The sequence below is a fragment of the Mobula birostris genome, chromosome 22 (genome assembly GCF_030028105.1).
Source record: "Mobula birostris isolate sMobBir1 chromosome 22, sMobBir1.hap1, whole genome shotgun sequence".
Taxonomy (NCBI): Eukaryota; Metazoa; Chordata; class Chondrichthyes; order Myliobatiformes; family Myliobatidae; genus Mobula; species Mobula birostris.
The window spans coordinates 24,662,741-24,682,266 of record NC_092391.1 but is presented as its reverse complement, the minus strand read 5'-3'; the positions used below and the strand labels follow the sequence as shown (position 1 = coordinate 24,682,266).

General features: G+C 39.8%; 1 protein-coding gene across 3 annotated transcripts in view; it reads right to left on the bottom strand.

The window, feature by feature from the left end:
• abl1 (c-abl oncogene 1, non-receptor tyrosine kinase) overlaps nt 1–19,526 on the bottom strand; it is a 157,212-nt gene that overhangs the window by 14,181 nt on the left and 123,505 nt on the right. For all 3 annotated transcript variants that reach the window (XM_072240330.1, XM_072240331.1, XM_072240332.1), the window contains 4 exons: nt 6,966–7,050; nt 5,331–5,508; nt 925–1,109; nt 225–377 (listed from right to left, as the gene is read on the bottom strand). In XM_072240330.1, the coding sequence (XP_072096431.1) occupies nt 225–377; nt 925–1,109; nt 5,331–5,508; nt 6,966–7,050 (601 nt within the window). The remainder of the gene's footprint in view (nt 1–224; nt 378–924; nt 1,110–5,330; nt 5,509–6,965; nt 7,051–19,526) is intronic.

The window sequence follows — 19,526 nt, the reverse complement described above, 5'->3', positions numbered from 1 at the left end:
TGATTACTGTGTTCTGATTTGGGGCTTGGACCCTCTCGTTTTTAAATTTGGACTGAGGTGTGCTGCTGACTAAGCCACTGATGACAAGTGCAACCTATTTGATTAAATGAATAAAATGGCAACATACTGTTTCCCTCGCTCCCATGTTCATTGGAAAATGCTGCTGAAGTAACATCACGTATAACATAGAGCATAAGTGTGTCAGTGAATTAATTCCTACTCACATGCACGCATCAATTCATAAACTTTCTCTGGGCAGCCCTCAGGCCGCTCCATCCTGTAATCCTTTTCCAATAGGTCATAAACTTGCGAAAGGTCAATTCCAGGGTATGGGGACATGCCATACGTTGCAATTTCCCACAGAAGAACACCAAATGCTGCAGAGAAAGTCAGGGAAACAATGTGATAAGAGATCACTTTCATTGTTATTATTTTGTATTGCAGTTGTTTCAGTAGTGTCCCATGATACACACCGACTCTCTTTACATAACAGGAAGAGCAAGAAATGTGCAAATCACTGGAAAATTCCCACCAAAGCAAGGATGACACACACTACTGTGTATTATATTCAAAACCCAGTCAAGATGGATATCCTTTAAAGTTTCCCTCACTATATCTACCCTTTCAATAATGATTAAAGATAGTATCGGAAAGGGAGTTGTGGCTCTGTGGAAAGTGGCGGAAAATATCTTGGAAAGTTAAATGAACACACAAAGCTAATCACCTCTGGTTAACTGTGAAATTTAAAATATATCACTAGAATTGAAATCAAATGTTAGAAAACACAACATAAATAGGATGAATGTTCGGGAGATAAAGTAGGTGATGTGACGTTAAGATAACTTTTTCCAAAATGAAGAATCTTCCCTGAACCAATGCCCATGAATCAAGATGGTCCTGTCCCAAATCTGTATGTGTACTTACCCCACACATCAGATTTGATTGAAAATTTGTTGTAGGCTAGACTCTCTGGAGCAGTCCATTTAATTGGAAACTTTGCTCCAGCGTGTGCTGTGTACGTGTCTCCTGTCATCAATCTGCTTAGCCCAAAATCAGCCACTTTAACCAAATGGTTCTCTCCCACAAGACAGTTTCTAGCAGCAAGATCCCTAGAAAAAGATAAAATAGATATTTAGGTTTAGTGAGAACAGAAATAACGAGATCTGCAGGAAAAAGGAAGGAACAGCTAAATCTCCAGAAAAACATGAGTTAGAATTTGATGAAACTTCAAATTTCATTGTCCAAGGAAAGGGTGAGGTGCCTCAACAACGTCAGCCAGTTACACTCACATCTACTGTGAGAGGTTGGTCACGGCCAGAATCAACTCCTGCCTAAAGGAGGACCTGCATCCACTGCAGTTTGGACATCGCCATAATAGGTGTAAAGTGGATGCAATCTCACTGGCTCGCCACTTGTCCTTGGCTCACTTGAACAACAGCAACACCTACATCAGGCTGCTCTTTTATTGATTACAGCTCAGTGTTCAATACAGTCATACCTTCGGTTCTAATCAAGAAGCTTCAAAACCTGAGCCTCTGTAGCTCCTTTTCGAATTGGATCCTTCATTCCCTCATCAGCAGACCAGTCAGTGTGGACTGGGAAAAAATTTCCTCCTCACTTGACAGTCAACACTGGTGCACCCCAAGGATGCGTGCTTAGATCACTGCTCTTCTCTCTCTACACCCACGAGTGTGTGGCTAGGCACAGCTCAAGTGCCATTGATAAATTTACCAACAACACAGGTGGTGACAAGGAGGCATATAGGAGTGAGATAGATCAGCTGGGTGAGTGCTGTCACAGCAACAGCCTTGCACTCAACATCAGTAAGACCAAGGAACTGATTGTGGACTTCAGGAAGAGGAAGTCGAGGGAACACACACCAGTCAACCCTCTTCGAGGAATCGGCAGTGGAAAGGGTGAGCAGTTTCAAGTTACTGGATATCAACATCCCTGAAGAGCTATCCTGGGCTCAACAAGGTGATGCAATTACAAAGTCACACCAGCAGCTAAATTTCATTGGGAGTTTGAGGAGATTTGGTATACCACCAAAGGCTCTTGCAAATTTCTACAGATGTATCATGGAGGGCATTCTAACTGGCTGCATCACTGTCTGGTATAGAGGGGCCACCGCACAGGATCATAAAAAGCTGCAGAAAGTTGTAAACTCAGCAAGCTCCATCATTGGCACTAGCCTCCCCAGCACTGAAAACGCCTTCAAAAGGCAATGCCTCCATTACGGAAACCCATCACCTAGGACATGGCCTCTTCTCTCTCTTACCATCAAGGTGATGGTACGGTACAGGAACCTGAAGACACACACTAAATGTTTTAGGAACAACTACTTCTCTGCCATCAGATTTCTGAATCCACAATGAACTCATGCACACTACCTCTATTTTTTTTTATTTTTGCTCTCTTTTTGCATATATGTATATTTTCATTGTAATTTTACCTTTGATATTATATATTACAATGCACTGCTTCTGCAAAATAACAAATTTCATGACATATGCCAGTGACATTAGACCTGATTCTAAGAACAATTCAATCATAAAGTTGTAAGGAACTGAAGAAACAACTGGAATTGAAAGCGAAGTAAAGTTCAAATAGTGAAAATTATCTATGAAGAATGGAATGTGAATGTGTTAATGAATGCGTACAGACCAAGGACTGAGAGTCAAGCACCTTTAAAATGATAATTCCATATCCGTTACAGAAATTAAATAAAACTGTATGAAAGAAATCAAACTCCAGACATCATAAATGTAACAAATGTATAATAAAACACAAGTCATTTTATGAATAAAATGTTTACGTGCACAAAAAATCATCAAAATCTCAGCATGAATTTATTAAAGGGTAATCATAATCTACTGGAGTGAGGATATAATAAGATAAAAAAGTTGTGATTGTGTGTTTAAATTTTCAGAAAACTTTTGAGATGTCATACACAAGACGTTAGTGTGCAAAATAAAAGCACATAGCATTGGGTGTAACGTACTGACATTGGCTGAGAATGGTTAGATACAAAGGAAACAGTAGAGAAAAAACCTGGCAGGCCTCAGCTATTCATAATATTTATTAATATTTTGGATCCGTGTATTAGATGTTACATTTCCAAGTTTGCAGATGAAACAAATCCTGTGGAGGGAGGAGGTATTGCAGGGTGGAGGATTCAATGAGATTCAAATGTGACTTAGACAAGTTAGGGGACTAGGTAAATGGATAGCATACTTAATAGAGCACAGATAAATTAGGGTGTCCACCTGAGCTCAAATTTCTAAATGGAGATAGATTGGAAAGTGTGATAAGATCTGGGTGCCCTTGCATACCAGTTGCTGAAATCACATGCTCTAGCGCTGCAGTTAGGAAGGCCCATGGCATACCAACCTTCAACATTTCTTCAGGATTTCTGTGTACGAGCAAAGATGCCTTGCTACTGCTGTACAGAGCCTTGGTGAGAGCCCATTTGTTTTATGTGCAATATAGGCCTCCCTATTGGAGTATGTGTTTGTCATGAAGGAAATGGGCCAAATGTTTACTAGACTGATTCCTGGAGTGGCAGGACTGATGTACAAAGAGAAGGTGGTCAATTACAAATATATTCATTTTTATGCTCCGCTATATACTTATCCAGTTTTCTACTGAAGGCCACAACGGAACAGGTGTCTACTATACCTGCAGCTTTGCCTTCCAGACTCCAACCACATGCTGTGTAAAAATATTTGTCTTCATGTATTATTAATAACTCTCTTCTCATTCATTTGTACTTGTGAGCTCTAGTCTCTCTACCAAAAGGAATAGCTTTTCACAAGCTGTTCTCCAGAGCCCTCAGCATCTTATATATTTCTATCAAATCTTCCCTTAGCTTGTTTTCTAAAGAAAGCAGTCCCATATCCAAAGAACATTGATAGCTTATGGTCAGTGACCCAGTAATTTTCCCCATACCTCCTTCAAAATCTATGTCCATACCATTTATCCCTAGTGACTTAATTGCTTGTTCTATCCACTTTTCTAATCCCTCCATGGAATCAAATGTTAATGTCTCTGGTATCAGAACTATCTCCTCCTCCACTATGATTTTTGAAGATCCTGCTTCCCTAGTGAAAACAAACAAAGTACAGGGGAATCCCAATAATGGAGGACCTGACTTACAGAAGTCTAAATGAAATAAATTCTTCCAGAGTCAAGCATACTGCTCGAATCTTTTTTCCAGGAAGATGCAATCACCCATTTGATTTCAGTGAAAAAGACAACATCTTTGCCAAACTCTTCTTCAGACCCCAAGCCACCTTTTGTTACCACACACCGTTTTTGGTTAAATTCCAGATCAGTTCCCCATCACTCTATCCACACTGTGTGAAAATACTCAATACTGTTCAGTTGCTGGTAACAACTCCTACCATCTACTGACCTTACGCAATCTGCTTTTTGTAAATTGGTTCCTAAGAGTTGTGAAGGCTAAATGTTTCACACTACAATTCTGCAAGAAATTGTTAATTTCCAACATACCAAAAATTCAGTTTACAGACTTCTCAGGCAGAACAATTATATAACCTGGGGATTCCTGTACACATTTACAATGCCCTCAGCATCTTTGTGCAAGTTCCTATTTTCAGTCTTTAATGGGCCCCATCATTCCATGTGCTACTCTTTTACTATTTAAGTACTTATTAAATATGATGAGTTTCCCATACTGGCAGCTAACCCTTTCTCATGCATCCTCTTTGTCTCTCATTTTAATTTTCACTTCCCCTCTGTTCCTCTTGAAGTCTGCTTCACTCCCGAAGACATTTATAGCCTGATACTTGTTATAAGCACCTATTTTTCATTTTTACCTTCAGTATTTGGCATTCTTAGGAGTTCTTAATGTGTCTGTTTTTCTTTTGCTTCTCAGAGGAATGTGCCTCAATTGAATGATTTTTTTTGCTGCTCACATCACACTATTTAAATAAAAATATAAAATGCTGGAAAAATGCAGCAGGTCAGGCAGCAGCAGTGCACCTTGGACATGAAATTTTAATTCTTTCTCTCTCCACAGAGAGAATCTTTTGTTCTATTCCGGATATTCACACAACTTAGATTTTATGCCAAACAAAATTAACAATTCCCGTCATATATCCCACCGTCTCCAACTCAATCAGTGACAGGGTGCGGTCAAAACTCATTGCACTATCAAACTGATTACTGTTCAAGGCAATTATCAATGCTGTGATCTATTCTGCAAATAGATGTTTAAAAATAAGTGTGAAAGCTTGCTGCAGTAAATCACCAAATATATAGAAATTAATAATATCTGAACAAATTTCTACGTTGCGAGGATAACATACCTGTGAATGAAATTTTTCTTCTCCAAGTACTCCATTGCAGAGGATATCTGAGTTGCCATATATAGCAGCACAACGGCATTCACTTCCTCTTTGTTACAATCCCGAAGGTAATCAAGGAGGTTCCCATGAGTCATGAATTCTGTGATGATGTAAAATGGGGGCTCCCGAGTACATACGCCTTTTGGGGCAAAAAGGAACAAGACATTTATCTCAGACTAATAGTCTCCAAAATATTCAGGTATTCAAGCTTTCTCAGCTGAATTCAGTCCAAAAACCTACACTGAAGCATTCAATTATTTTGTGGAATAGAATTGACGTTCCCAACTTCTTAACAAAATGGCATTCAACATTTCAGAGTGTGAAAGAAATTGCAGCATTGTGATGATTTTGGCTGAACTATTCCAGATTGCTTATCCTTCCACATCTCCCAATGGGTTCTTGGCCGTGACTTAGAATAAAAGTCCACAACCATTTTTGGAACAAAAACTTCCTTTACCAAAAAAAGAAAAATCCTATTGTGTGTTTGTTATATTTTTGACTTGAGTATTTAAAAACGTAAGACAAGAAGATATAATATATGATTGTTCAATGTTACCCAATTCTATTGAAACCTTAAAAATACCATGTTCTGATGAGGGGTCACCAGTTTGAAACCTTTATTACTTCTCTCCCCTGCCCTGCTGAGTACTTTCAACAGATCATTTTAATTGAAAACATAGACGTTGTAAATATTTCTCCTTTTTCTCTTTGTACCATTAACCTGAGATCAAGCTTCCAAGCCTTCAAATATTCTACAAAGAAGAATTTAGCAAATTTAATTTCTCCACAGTCTCTCCACCAGATGCCTCTAACTGCATCTGGTAATTAAGTATAAACTTGAAATAGCATCTGGCTTAGGCTATTTAGCATTCCTGTGCCTGTTTAGCTATTTAATAAGATCACAGTCGATCGGATAGTAACTCAACATCTACCTTCAGGGACAATGCATTTGGCTCCTTCATCCAGGTTTCATACAAAAATTGTAAAACTTAAGCCCCAAACACTAGTCCAGTGGCACACACAAAATGCTGGAGGAACTCAGCAGCCTGGCCTGCTGAGTTCCTCCAGCAATTTGCGTGTGTTGTTCGGATTTCCAGCATCTGGTTTTCTCTTGTCCAGTAGCACACTTGTCTTTACATTTTGACAACCAAGTTAATCTATCCTTGCCAACATCTTATCTTCTATACCAGGAGCTTTTATTTTCCACAATAAATTGTGGAGATAGCTTATCAAATGCCAAATGGTGGATAGCAATATATTGTTTCCCTTTTATTCACAACACATGGTAATTCTTCAAGCTCCAATTAGTCAAACACGACTTTCTTTTCAGAAAACAGGTCAACCTTTTCTGATTACTTTAAATGTTTCCAAGTGCTCCACTAACTTAACTCCCTTTCAAATCCTATTGCACCTTCCAGAGAAACAACCCACATTCCAGTACCAATGTAAAGTTAATGTTGCTGTAACTTCATCTCCATTTTTATTGATAACCCTGCTTGCTTTTCCCTCTTGATTTTAATTATTTTGTGAATAGACATTAAAGTCAACAAGGTGAATTTTCTGAAAAGCAGTATTAATTCAACTGCACAAACTTGCCTAGCAGCTGTACCAGGTTGGGATGCTTAATTTCCTTCATAACTGCAGCCTCTTTCAAAAACTCTTCCACCTCCATAGTATCTTCCTGGGGAAAGAGAAGAGATCTGTATTAAGTATGAATTACAGTTGAGTTAAGGGTGCACTAATACACAAAAACTGAAACACTGAAGCAACCTTCTGTCAAAGTTCATTGGTTACTGAGGAGAGAACGAATGGCATCACTGAGATTCTTGAAAACATCACCTGGAGTTCATAAACATTCATCCCTTCCTTGCAGAAAACATTTTCTTTCCTTTCTGACTTGTTCACTGGAGTAAACTTGCAATAAGAATATTTTTTTAAAAAAGAAAATACACATGATTACATTGAAATTTAAGAGGCATTAACAACAGCATTAAGGTTGCAACAAATCAAATTTTAAAAGAGCAGTAACAGTACTTCTCTCAATTTACTGATGTTCACTTGTTCTCAGGATTATGACAACATTTTCAATTCAGCAATTATTGTCCATCCCAGGGTTAACTTGAAACCAGTGTCCAAGCCTGACCAGGTGAAAGTGGTAGTATATGTTACTATTATCATTTCTGCTGCTAGCCCATACACTACCATATTTATTTTCAGCTCAGCGTCACAACCTGCACTGATGTACTCAGGAAATTCATTGCCTTGAATTTATAGTGTACCACAACAATTACTGGGCTGTGTAAAATAACATCCCAGCATCACTGTGCATAAGAATTTAAACTTGGCTATTAAGCACACAAAATATATACCTTAATGTACTCATGGTTATTGGAAGTGGGGATGGTTCAAAGCCCTTAATTGTTCATCAGTCCTTTGCTATTCTCATTCCCAATTTCTTTCTTATCCATCAAGATTGTAGAATATTTGCATAACAGTTTATAACTCGGTGCAGTCATTATGATGGATCATCAGTTGATTTAATTGATGTGGAGTGACACAAGAAATTAATGCCTTCCAAAGGCACATACATTCACTGAAGAAAACATAGCTGGAACTACTAACTCCAACAGTCTGGAGGTGGAGCCAAGTCAAGATGGCGCTAAATGGTGACTCTTTTGCTTGCATCTTTGGAAACAGCTCTATGTCTATCTTTGATAGCTCTTCTTTTCCTTTTTCAGGGTTCTTTTGAAGACCCTGACCTGCAGTTACACTCTGACTTTGGTTCTTTGCAGGAAATGGGGCCTGCTCTCAGGGCCTCATGATGACCGCTTTTTGATATCCTAAGGACGTGGCCTGAAAGACTAGCACGCCTTCAAGGTTCTAGAATTTCACGGCTCTGGGGATGTGCTGATTTTAGGCTGGTGTCGTGGGAGTACACATAACATCGGGAGCAGCGGGTTAGCTGCCAGGGGTTGTGTGTCCAGACAGCTGCGCCTTTTTGGTGCTGAAGCCGACTCTCTGGGCGCAGAGCTCGGAAAAAGCAACACAACAGACTTTTAACGTCGTAAATCAGTGAGTTGTCTGTTATGTCTCCCCTCTCACTGTGAAACAGGGACATGTCTTTTTCCCTTATTAGGGAGAGACAGCCTGTCGAATACTGGGTGAACAAGTAATTTTTGGGGTACTGCAAGTCTGTGTCTTTATTGATGCTTGCTGCACGCTTGAGTGCTCGGTGGAGGGTGTAGATGCTTTTGTGCTAGTAGGGGTCGGGGGACTTTAGGGTTCTAAGTTTTAATTGTCATTCTTTGGCACTCCTCTGTTTTTTAGGATGTCTGTGAAGAAAAAGAATTTCAGGATGTATATTGTATGCATTTCTCTGACATTAAATGTACCTAACTATTGAGACTCAAGGAAAACAATGTGCTTTTATAAAGGGACTTGTCACATGTTTATCCATGAGCCGAAGCAAACCCATCCTCAAGTTGTTTCAAATCTCTTTTTAAATGGATTAATTTTGTTCTGGATTCTGAGCATCTCTGGCATCTATTGCCCATAGCCAACTCCCCTTGAGAAGATAGTAATGAGCTGACCTTTTAAATCAGTTTCTTCGGTGAAGGGAGTTCCAATCAAGAAAAAAAATGAATAGTAATATACACTACATTTCAGAAAAAAAATACTGCTGTTCATTTTTGTGTTTGAAATTTTTCAAATTCAGGTCTTTTATGACACATGTGCCCATCTCCTGACACTTATATTTCAGGTCTTCCCAAGAGAATTCCAAACTAATTTTCTTGTTCTTTTCTCATCACCCTGAAACAATCTCTGCTTCAATATGTAAAATACATTTCCCATTAAACTGAAACATAATGCAAACTAGCAGAATGGCTGCAGCTGCTGCCTTACAGCTCCAGTGACTTGGGTTCGGAAATTCAGGCAAGTCTCTAACTATCTTTTGTTCCAACACGAATTCAGAATAACTTGTTTGGAACAGCTTAATTGATCAACATACCAATGGCTTTATGGTTTCAGCAAATAGGCTTCAAATATTGTAATATAATTAAAATATTTCTTTTGAAAAATTTTAAGATTGAACACAACATCAGACAACCTGTTTACTCCAGTGTTCTAAGGGAGCAGTCTAAAACTTCAACCTGTAAGGATTTCTTTCAAAATACATTTATTTTTAAAGTATACTTGCAGTATACAATCCTGAAATTAGTCTTCCCCACAGTCTCAAAACAAGGAACTACTATGGAGCCAACTTGTTCAAAGAAGAACATCAACAAACATCAAATCCCCCTCCCTCCTGCGCACAAAAATCATGCAAAGGGCAAGAGAATGAGCAAAAACAGAATGTAAACTACAAAAGGCATATTTCAGTAGAGTTCAGCTTTTGTGTTAGTGGTGGAGGTAACACTCTTGCTGCATATTACCATACATTATAATACAATCATCAAATATCTTCTCAGTCATTTCAAATGGTTACATGCACTTAAGAGGGCCGACACACAAAAGATACACCTTACTATGGATCTGCAAAATGAATCATTAACTGAGTTTTTAATGTTTGGGTACAAGAATGGTTAGGACAGAGACCTGCAGCCCTGTATAAATATACCATCAATGCTACGGTATGATTGATTCCAGTTCTCCACAGCTGTTCCCTGACTCACTGAGCAGCAACAACATTTTCTGAAAGGAAAAGAGAACTCCAGATGCTGGCAAATGCAATACAAACAGAAAATGCTCAGCGGTGTCCGAAAGAGAAACAGAGTTAATGTTTTAGTTCAATGATCTCTCATCAGAATTTCTAAAATTCTGTTTTCATTCCAGGTTTTTTCCCTTTTTGGTTAATATCAAGGATTTGATAAATGCTCTCTTTTCTTTTTCTAAAGTTATTATGACACAAAAGTATTAGAATTGAAAAGGACAAAATGAACACTGGAACAGAACTTTTAAATCCTAAGGATACCCCAGAAGAAGGCAATTAATCGGGATAAAATCCTACAGAAAGCAAATTATATGGCAACTGTTGAATTGCCATTTCAATTCAAGCTTGTCATTGTCATTTAACCGTATATGAATACTCATGAATACAGCCAAACAAGACAGCTTTACTACTTTACAAAGTTCAAAGTATATGATCAAAGTGTGTATACTATATAAAACCTTCAGATTCATCTCCTTACCGGTAGCCACAAAACAAAGAAACTCAATAGAACCCATTAAAAAGACCATCAAACATACCCAATGTACAAAAAAAAAATTGTGCAAATGATAAAAGTAAGCAAATAATATTCAGAACTGAAATTCACGGAAGTGAGTCCACAGCCATGAAGCTGGTCATCGCTGCAGCGCATTTGTTGCAGGTCACAGCCCTCAGTTCAGCGCAGAGACAAGTAAACTTTGTGGAGCTGTGAGCTAAATCCCTGACCTCTGCCCCCGATACCCTGACCTTTCCAATCTGGCCTGGCGCTTAAATCGGCCCAACCTCTGGTAGTTTCTTGCTCTCTGACCCAGGGCATGCTGCCTTGATTTGGCTCGTACCCAACTTTTCCAATTTATCCTGGCACTTAAATCAGTCAAACTTTGGGTACTTCCTCACATTCAGGCCCAGGATATTGCCAGCACTATTAAGGTAGGAATACTCACTCAAATGCTTAATAGCACTTTGGGGATCCCTTTACAGGAATGCTCTTAAATAAGACCACTGGGGTAACAGAAAGTCACACTTAGAATTTACAAATCACTACCCAAATATTTGAGATATGGAATAAAACTGCCTCTCACAGAATTTATGTTGTAAATAAAAAAAATTCTTCCTAAATAATGTTTGTTAATGCATGCGCAGATAATCTGGTGTCACACTATCAGAAATCACATACAGACTATTTTTTCAGGATACAACCCCCCTGTAATGAAAGGCTTGGTGTATCTGCATCTAAAAAGACAGACAGCATTCTGGCCTGAGTCAGAAGTTGTGGGTTCAAGTAGCACTTAAGAGTCAAAACTCTGGCTGACAGTGCAAAACTGGAAATGCTGCAGTCTTCTTTCTGATGAGATATCAAACCACTGCCCCGTCTTACCCACCAAACCCGGAGGAACTCAGCAGACCAGGCAGCATCTTTGGAAAAGAGTAAATAGTCGATGTTTTGGGCTGAGACCTTTCATCAACACTGGAAAGGAATGGGAGAAGTCAGAATAAGAAGCTGGGGGCAGGGAGGGAGAAGTACAAGGTGGCAGGTGATAGGTGAATCTGGGGGAGGGGGTGGTAAAGAGCTGGGAACTTGATCGGTGAAAGAGGTAAAAGGCCGGAGAAGAGGGAATCTGATTGAGAGGACAGAAAACCATGGAAGGAAGGAAGTGTAAGCAGCACCAGAGGGAGGTGATGGGCAGGCAAGAAGAGAAGGCATGAGAGGGAAATGCAAAAGGGGAATGGTAGGGAGGGGGAGGAGGAATTACCGTAAGTTAAAAAAAAATTAACATTCATACCATCAGTTTGGAGGCTACCCAGACGGAATACAAGATGTTGCTCCTCCAACCTGAGTGTGGCCTCATCCTGATAGTAGACAGTAGATTGACATATTGGAATGGGAATAGGAAGAAGAATTGAAATGGGTGGCTGGTGGGAAATCCCACTTTTTGTGGCGGATGGAGAAAAGGTGCTCAACGAAGTGGTCCCTCAATCTACATTGGGTCTCACCAATATACAAGAGGTGACACCAGGAACACCCAATACAGTTGGCGACGCCAACAGACTCACAGGTGAAGTGTCACCTCACTTGGAAGGACTGTTTGAAGCCCTGAATGATAGAGGCAGCGGTGTAAGGGCAGGTGTGGTACTTGCTCTGCTGGCAAGGATATGTGCCAGGAGAGAGATCAGTGGGGTGGGACGAGTGGACAGGGGAGTTGTGTAGGGAGTACTTTCAGTGGAAGGTGGGGGGAGGGAAAGATGTGTTTGGTGGTGGGATCCTGTTGAAGATGGCAAGAGTTACGGAAATTATGAACCCTATTGCTGGTGCAGTGGGTGGGGGGGGGAGGATGTGGGGTGAGGACAGAAGTGCACAAAATAAGTGAGATTCAGGTGATTCATTGATGGTGGAGGAAAGGAAGCCCATTTCTTTGAAGGAGGACAACATCGCAGTTGTTCTGGAAAGAAAAGCCTCATCCTGAGAGCAGATGTGGCAGAGATGGAGGAACTGTGAAAAGGGAATGGCATTTTTACAAGTGACAGGGTGGGAAAAGATACAGTCCAGATAGCTGAGCGAGTCAGTGGGCTAAAAAGAAATATCTGGAGACAGACTGTCTCCAGTGATGAAGACAGATAGAGAGAGAGAGACAGATTGAGAAAGGGGAGAGGAGAGTCACAAATAGATCAAGTAAATTTGAGGGCAAGTTGGAAGTTGGAGGCAAAGTGGATGAAATTGACAAGCCCCGCATGGGTGCAGGAAGCAGCACTAATGCAGTTGTCAGTATAGTATAGGAAGAGTTAGTGAGCAATGCTAGTCAATTCAAAACAGAACTGCCCCTTACACACCAGCCAATAACTTTAGGCTACATGAAAAAAAAATCAAAAACAGTGCAGCTGTTCTTTTCCACACTTAAAGGTATTGTTTAAGCTTTACCTGTGCAACCTGACCATATTTTTAAAAATTGCTTCATTGGCTGCACAGTATTTACTGCCTCGAGGTTTATGACAAATTCAAGCATTATTTCAGGAGGACAGCTGCACGGGAGTGGGCTGTCCAAACTTACTGCTTGACAATTATGCCTTGAAGCAACTCTCTACCTTTTTTGACCCTGGCATTGAAGTCACTTAGGAAGATCATTTTGTCCCCCTCCAGGATGCAGATTAGGGTTTTCTCAAAGTCAGAGTATTGTTTTCAGAATTGGATCTTATTTGCTGATGTCTGTAGTATGCTGGTTCTGTGTTTCAATGATCCAGAAGGTCATGATATATTCAGCTATCTCACAGGAGGGGTTGCTGAGATGCATAACTAATTTCACTATAGACTAAAAACCTCACTGTAAGTTGATCGTTTCCCTCTCAGGCATTCAAAGCTCTCATATCTGGGAAGAACTTATCGCCTAGCGCTTGCTTATCTGTTGTTGCGCTGACCAAATGCAGCAATGTCATGCTATGCTTAAGTGCAACACTAGATGGCGTAGATGGCACACTTTGCATGGCACAAATCAGCATTGCCAAACGGCATTTCAAATCAGAATCAGGTTTATTATCACCAGCATGTGATGTGAAATTTGTTAACTTAGCAGCAGCAGTTCAATTCAATACATAATCTAGCAGAAAGAGAAAAATAATAATAAAACATAATAAATCAATTACATATATCGAATAATTATTAAAATGTGCAAAAACAGAAATATTTTATATTTAAAAAAGTGCGTTAGTGTCCGAAGTTTCAAAGTCCATTCACGAATCAGATGGCAGAGGGGAAGAAGCTGTTCCTGAATCGCTGAGTGTGTGACCTCAGGTTTCTGCATCTCCTACCTGATGGTAACAGTGAGAAAAGGGCATGCCCTGGGTGCTGGAGGTCCTTAATAATGGACACTGCCTTTCTGAGACACTGCTTCTTAAAGATGTCCTGGGTACCCTGTAGGCTAGTGCCCAAGATGCTGACAGATTTACAACCTTCTGCAGCTTCTTTCAGTCCTGTGCAGTAGCCCTCCATACCAGACAGTGATGCAGCCTGTCCGAATACTCTCCATGTTACAACTATAGTTTTGGAGTGTATTTGTTGACATGCCAAATTGCTTCAAACTCCTAATAAAGTATAGCCACCGTCTTGCTTTCTTTATAACTACATTAATATGTTTGGACCAGGTTAGATCCTCAGAGATTTTGACACCCAGGAACTTGAAGCTGCTCACTCTCTCTACTTCTGATCCCTCTATGAGGACTGGTATGTGTTCCTTCAGCTTACCCTTCCTGACGTCCGCAATCAGCTTTTTCGTCTTACTGACATTGAGTGCCAGGTTGTTGCTGCGGCACCACTCCACTAGTTGGCATATCTCACTCCTGTACACCCTGAGATTCTACCAACAATGGTTGTATCATCAGCAAATTGGTAGATGGTATTTGAGCTATGCCTAGCCACACAGTCTGAGGTGCGCCAGTGTTGATCGTCAGCGAAGAGTATATGTTATCACCAATCCGCACAGACTGTGGTCTTCCGGTTAGGAAATTGAGGATCCAATTACAAAGAGAGGTACAGAGGCCCAGGTTCTACAACTTCTCAATCAGGATTGTGGGAATGATGGTATTAAATGCTGAGCTATAGACGATGAACAGCATCCTGACGTGGGTGTTTGCGTTGTCTAGGTGGTTTAAAGCCCTGCGAAGAGCCATGGAGGTTGCCTCTGCCGTTGCCGTGGTCAATTTGCTTTGTTAAAAACCTTGCGCAAAACTTTTCTCCTTCCTCTCATTGTTTTTAAGTATTTATAACTTTGATTTGTTGTCCAACATCCTAAGTTCAAAATTCAAAGTAAATTTCATTATCAAAGTACACATATGTCACCATATAGAGCTCAGATTCAATTTCCTGTGTCAGTACAGACTGCCCAAAATCCAGAGGTGTGATTAATTGTTTCAGTCCTTTATTTCTCAATGTGAAACAGTTAGATTTTGAGAATGTTGGAAAATGCCATTAATATACAGTTCTTGCAACACACACAAACACACCACATGCACGCACAAACACACACACACACACACACACAAAATGCTGGAGGAACTCAGCAGGCTCTTTCTCATTTTCTCACAAATTTAAAAAACATGGTTAGCAGTTGGGATGCAGATTCACAAAGGGGTGCACGTGTAGATTTGGAGTTGCAGATTCTACAAGTATTGCACAGCTGAAGAATGAGAAAGATAATGAAAATAAGGCTTTAAGACCCAATGACCAGAAGGACAAGCATGATGGATAAGGAAACCTTGGTGTATTTGGATATGTATTTTCAAATAAACTTAGGTTCATGAATATGGATGATAGGTCAGCTTGAGAGCAATTGAATTATTGAAAATTAAATTAACAGAAACATTGTAAAGCCAGGATTCAAAACACAATGGAGGCAAGAAGTTGGAACTTTTTGGGACAACATAGTCTAATGTCTTGTGCAAGCCTCCTGCACTCAAATGAATCTGTGAGAGTACACCAGTTAGCATCTCCCCTGCTCCTAGTTGCTAGTATTTCAAAATATGTCACAGCATTCTCAAGTGAAAATATTAGCTTAATCAATGCATTAAAAACCTTCTCTCTCAAATTCTTCTATTCATCAATTTATGCTTTTTTGTATATTCAGGTTGATTGCTGGGGAACACCAACAAATAAGAAATTATGATATAACCCGACAAGTCCCATCTTGTTGATTAATCAGCCCAGTCAATTTCCTTTCATCATTCTACAAGACATAGAGTCAAATTATTAAAACCTTCTTTTGCCATTTCTCTTTCATTGACCAATCACTAACATTTGACAATTTTAAGTACCATACTTGGTATGACCTCTCATTCTTCCACTCTTATTTCCTTTTCACTCCTGCCACCTGCAGACTTTTCCAATTTATGCCCTCATTTCTTGTCCCCAAATCTCCCACCTTCCCGTACTTCTCCTGGACCACTTCCCATTCATGGAGGAACAAGATGCTGGAGCTCCACACCCATTCTCAGGGTGCCTAAACGTAATGTATTCTAAATCCAAACAGCTGTTTGGGGGGCGGGGGTGGGGGAGGGTGAAGACACGGGGCAATTCTGGTGAACTGTAAGAAATCCAATTCTTTGGATGCAAGGACAGAACTTTTTCATATCAGTTTTATAGAAAACTTCTACAAGCACTCAACGAAACTGAGAATGTATTCTACCATACCAAATCGGTCACAATGGTAAACAACATTCCAGCAGTGGAACTGTTGAAGGGTAAATATTTAAATTAATGGGAAAGATCAACAGATTCAAAGGTGACCAACCAATGCAAATTAGCATTGAATTTTTAGTTGAAATACAGAATTTCATTTGCCATGACAAATTCTGCTGTTTTTGCTTAGAATTCTGCAGTAAGCATTAACTATTTGCTGAATACAAAATAATCATTTTTTTCTTATTATACAGTACTGTGGGGAAGTCTTAGGCACATTTACATGGCTAGGGTATACACACACACAGTGCCTATAAAAAGTATTCACTCCCCCCTCCCCCGGAAGTTTTCAGGTTTTACTGTTTTACAACATTGAATCACAGTGTATTTAATTTGGCTTTTTTGAAACTGATCAACTGAAAAAGACCCCTTTATGTCAAAGTGAAAACAAATTTCTACAAATTGGTCTAAATGTATTACAGTTTTTAAACTCAAAATAATTGATTGCATAATTACTCACCCTCTTCAAGTCAGTATTTAATAGATGCACCTTTGGCAGCAATTACAGCCTACCGTCTGAGTGGATAGGTCTCCATCAGCTTTGCACATCTGGACTCTGCATTTTTTCCCCCATTCGTCTTTACCAAACTGCTCAAGCTCTGTCAGATTGCATGGGGATCGTGAGTCCAGCCACAAATTCTCAATTGGATTGAGGTCTGGACTCTGATTTGGCCACTCCAGGACATTAACTTTGTTGTTTTTAAGACATTCCTGTGTAGCTTTGGCTTTATGCTTGGGGGTCATTGTCTTGCTGGAAAACAAATCTCCCAAGTCACAGTTCTCTTGCAGACTGCGACCCTACAGGAAATTTTGCTGCATTCATTTTACTGCAGTGAAGTATCCCCACAGCTTGATGCAGCCACCACCACGCTTCATGGTAGGGATGGTGTGTTTTTGATGATGTACAGTGTTTGGATTACACCAAACATGTCGTTTAGACTCCCACATGCCTCCTGACAAACTCTAGCTGTGATTTCATGAGATTTTTTGTTAAATCTTTCTCTTTGCGACTCTCCCATTGAGCTGTGACTGGTGAAGCACCCGGGCAACAGTTGTTGTATGTGCAGTCTCTCCCATCTCAGCCAATGAAACTTCCAGAGTTGTCACTGGTCTCTTGGTGACCTTCCTCACTGGTCCCCTTGTTGCACGGTCACTCAGTTTTTGAGGACAGCCTGCTCTGGGCAGATTTTCAGCTGTGTCATATTCTATTTCTTGATGATTGACTTAATTGTACTCCAAAGGATATTCAGTGACTTGGAAATATTATTGTATCCATCTCCTGACTTGTGCTTTTCAATAACTTTTTCGCAGAGTTGCTTGGAGTGTTCTTTTGTCTTCATGGTGTGGTTTTTGCCAGGACACCGACTCACCAGCAGATGGACCTTCCAGATACAGGTAAATTTTTTACTACAATCAATTGAAACACCTTGACTGCACACAGGTGATCTCCATTTAACTAACTATGCGACTTCTAAAATCAATCGGCTGCACAGTGATGATTTGGTGTGTCATATTAAAGGGGGTGAATACTTATGCATCAATTATTTTATGTTTTATATTTGTAATTGATTTAGATCACTTTGTAGAGATCTGTTTTCACTTTGACATGAAAGACTCTGTGCCAAAAAAGCCAAATTAAATCCACTGATTGAATGTTGTCAAACAATAAAACATGAAAACTTCCAAGGGGTGGGGGGGGGGGGAGGAGAGGAGGGGTTCAATGCTTTTTAATAGGATATACGTGTGCGCGCACATCTGCATGCATATGACACCATTGTACAGTGCCGTACTTCTCAAGTCCTAGAATATTTTGCTATGTTAAAGATGCTATATGCTATAAATTGCACGGTGTTATTTCAACTTGATTTACTTTACTAATACAAGCTATACGGAAGTGCCACTTCAGCAAGCATGAAATATTCCATATTTTCTCATGTTTGGTCACAATTGTTCACTGAACTTTTATCTCCTTGCGAGTTAGTCACCTCTCTCAAACTACCTCTGTACCTTATTGTCTATCTGCAGTGCATTTTGCATGCTGTTACTGCTTTTCCTTTGTACTACATTAAAGTACTTAATGTTTTGGAATAACCTGTATCAATGGCTTACAAAACTAAGTTTGTCACTGCAATCTAGCACACATGACAATAATAACCTAATAACAGTTACTACTTAATTCTTTTCATGTGCATGGACAGCTTTGCCTTGCACTGAACATAATCTAATTCAGAACTAACTTTACTGAAAGAAAAAATATTCTGCATAAATGGACATAATGTGAATTGAGCATCTCTTGCTCCATTAATTCAGTTACTCCAAGACACTTCACAAGCAATCATGTATAAATTGTATTCAAAGTAGTAAACAAAGTGCACATAACTCTCACAAAGAGTAATGTGAATGTGAGTGAATGGTCCTTTTCATGGATGCGATTCAAGTGATAGCTGAAGACTCAGAATAGAAGGGGATCCCTTTAGAACAGAGATGAGGAGGGATTTACTTGGTAAGAGGGTGGTGAATCTGTGGAATTCATTGCCCCAGACAGATGAGGAAGCTAAGTAATTGTGTATATTTAAAGTGGAGGTTGATAAGTTATGGATTAGCAAGGGTTACTGGGAGAAGGCAGGAGAATGAAACTGAAAGGGAAAATAAGTCAGTCATGATCGAATGGTGGAATGGCCGAATTCAGCTCCAGACAATTCTCCAACTCTCCAAGGGACTTTTTGCATCCACCTCAGACAAGGCTCCAATTTACCATCTCACGTCAAAGGCAGCAGTACTCAAATGTACCCACAAATGTAGGCATGGACTGTGCACTGAAACCTCAGTTGAAAGTAGCCTAGAGATAACAGGGCATCCATTACATATTTTAATATTGAGTTAACTTAATCTGAAAACTCACAAGTAATAAATAAATACAAACACATCTGGCCCATTAACTGTGTTACTGATTAAGAGCTGCTAACAGCCCTGGAACAATCCCAATTCCTAAAAAGGCCTAAACTCAAAAATCACCTGGCACCTTCAAGGGGATGAAGTGAATATTCTAGGATGGGTGACCAAGTGGGGTTTTAATTTTAAGAACAGCTCGTTAAACTCTGCTTTAGAGTGAATGTGCTCAATAATCTTCTGATACAGAAGCATGAGCAACCCAGAGTCAACAATGCAAGATTTTGGTACTCTGAGAACTTGCATGAGTCTGAATTATGCAAATTGGAATTTCATC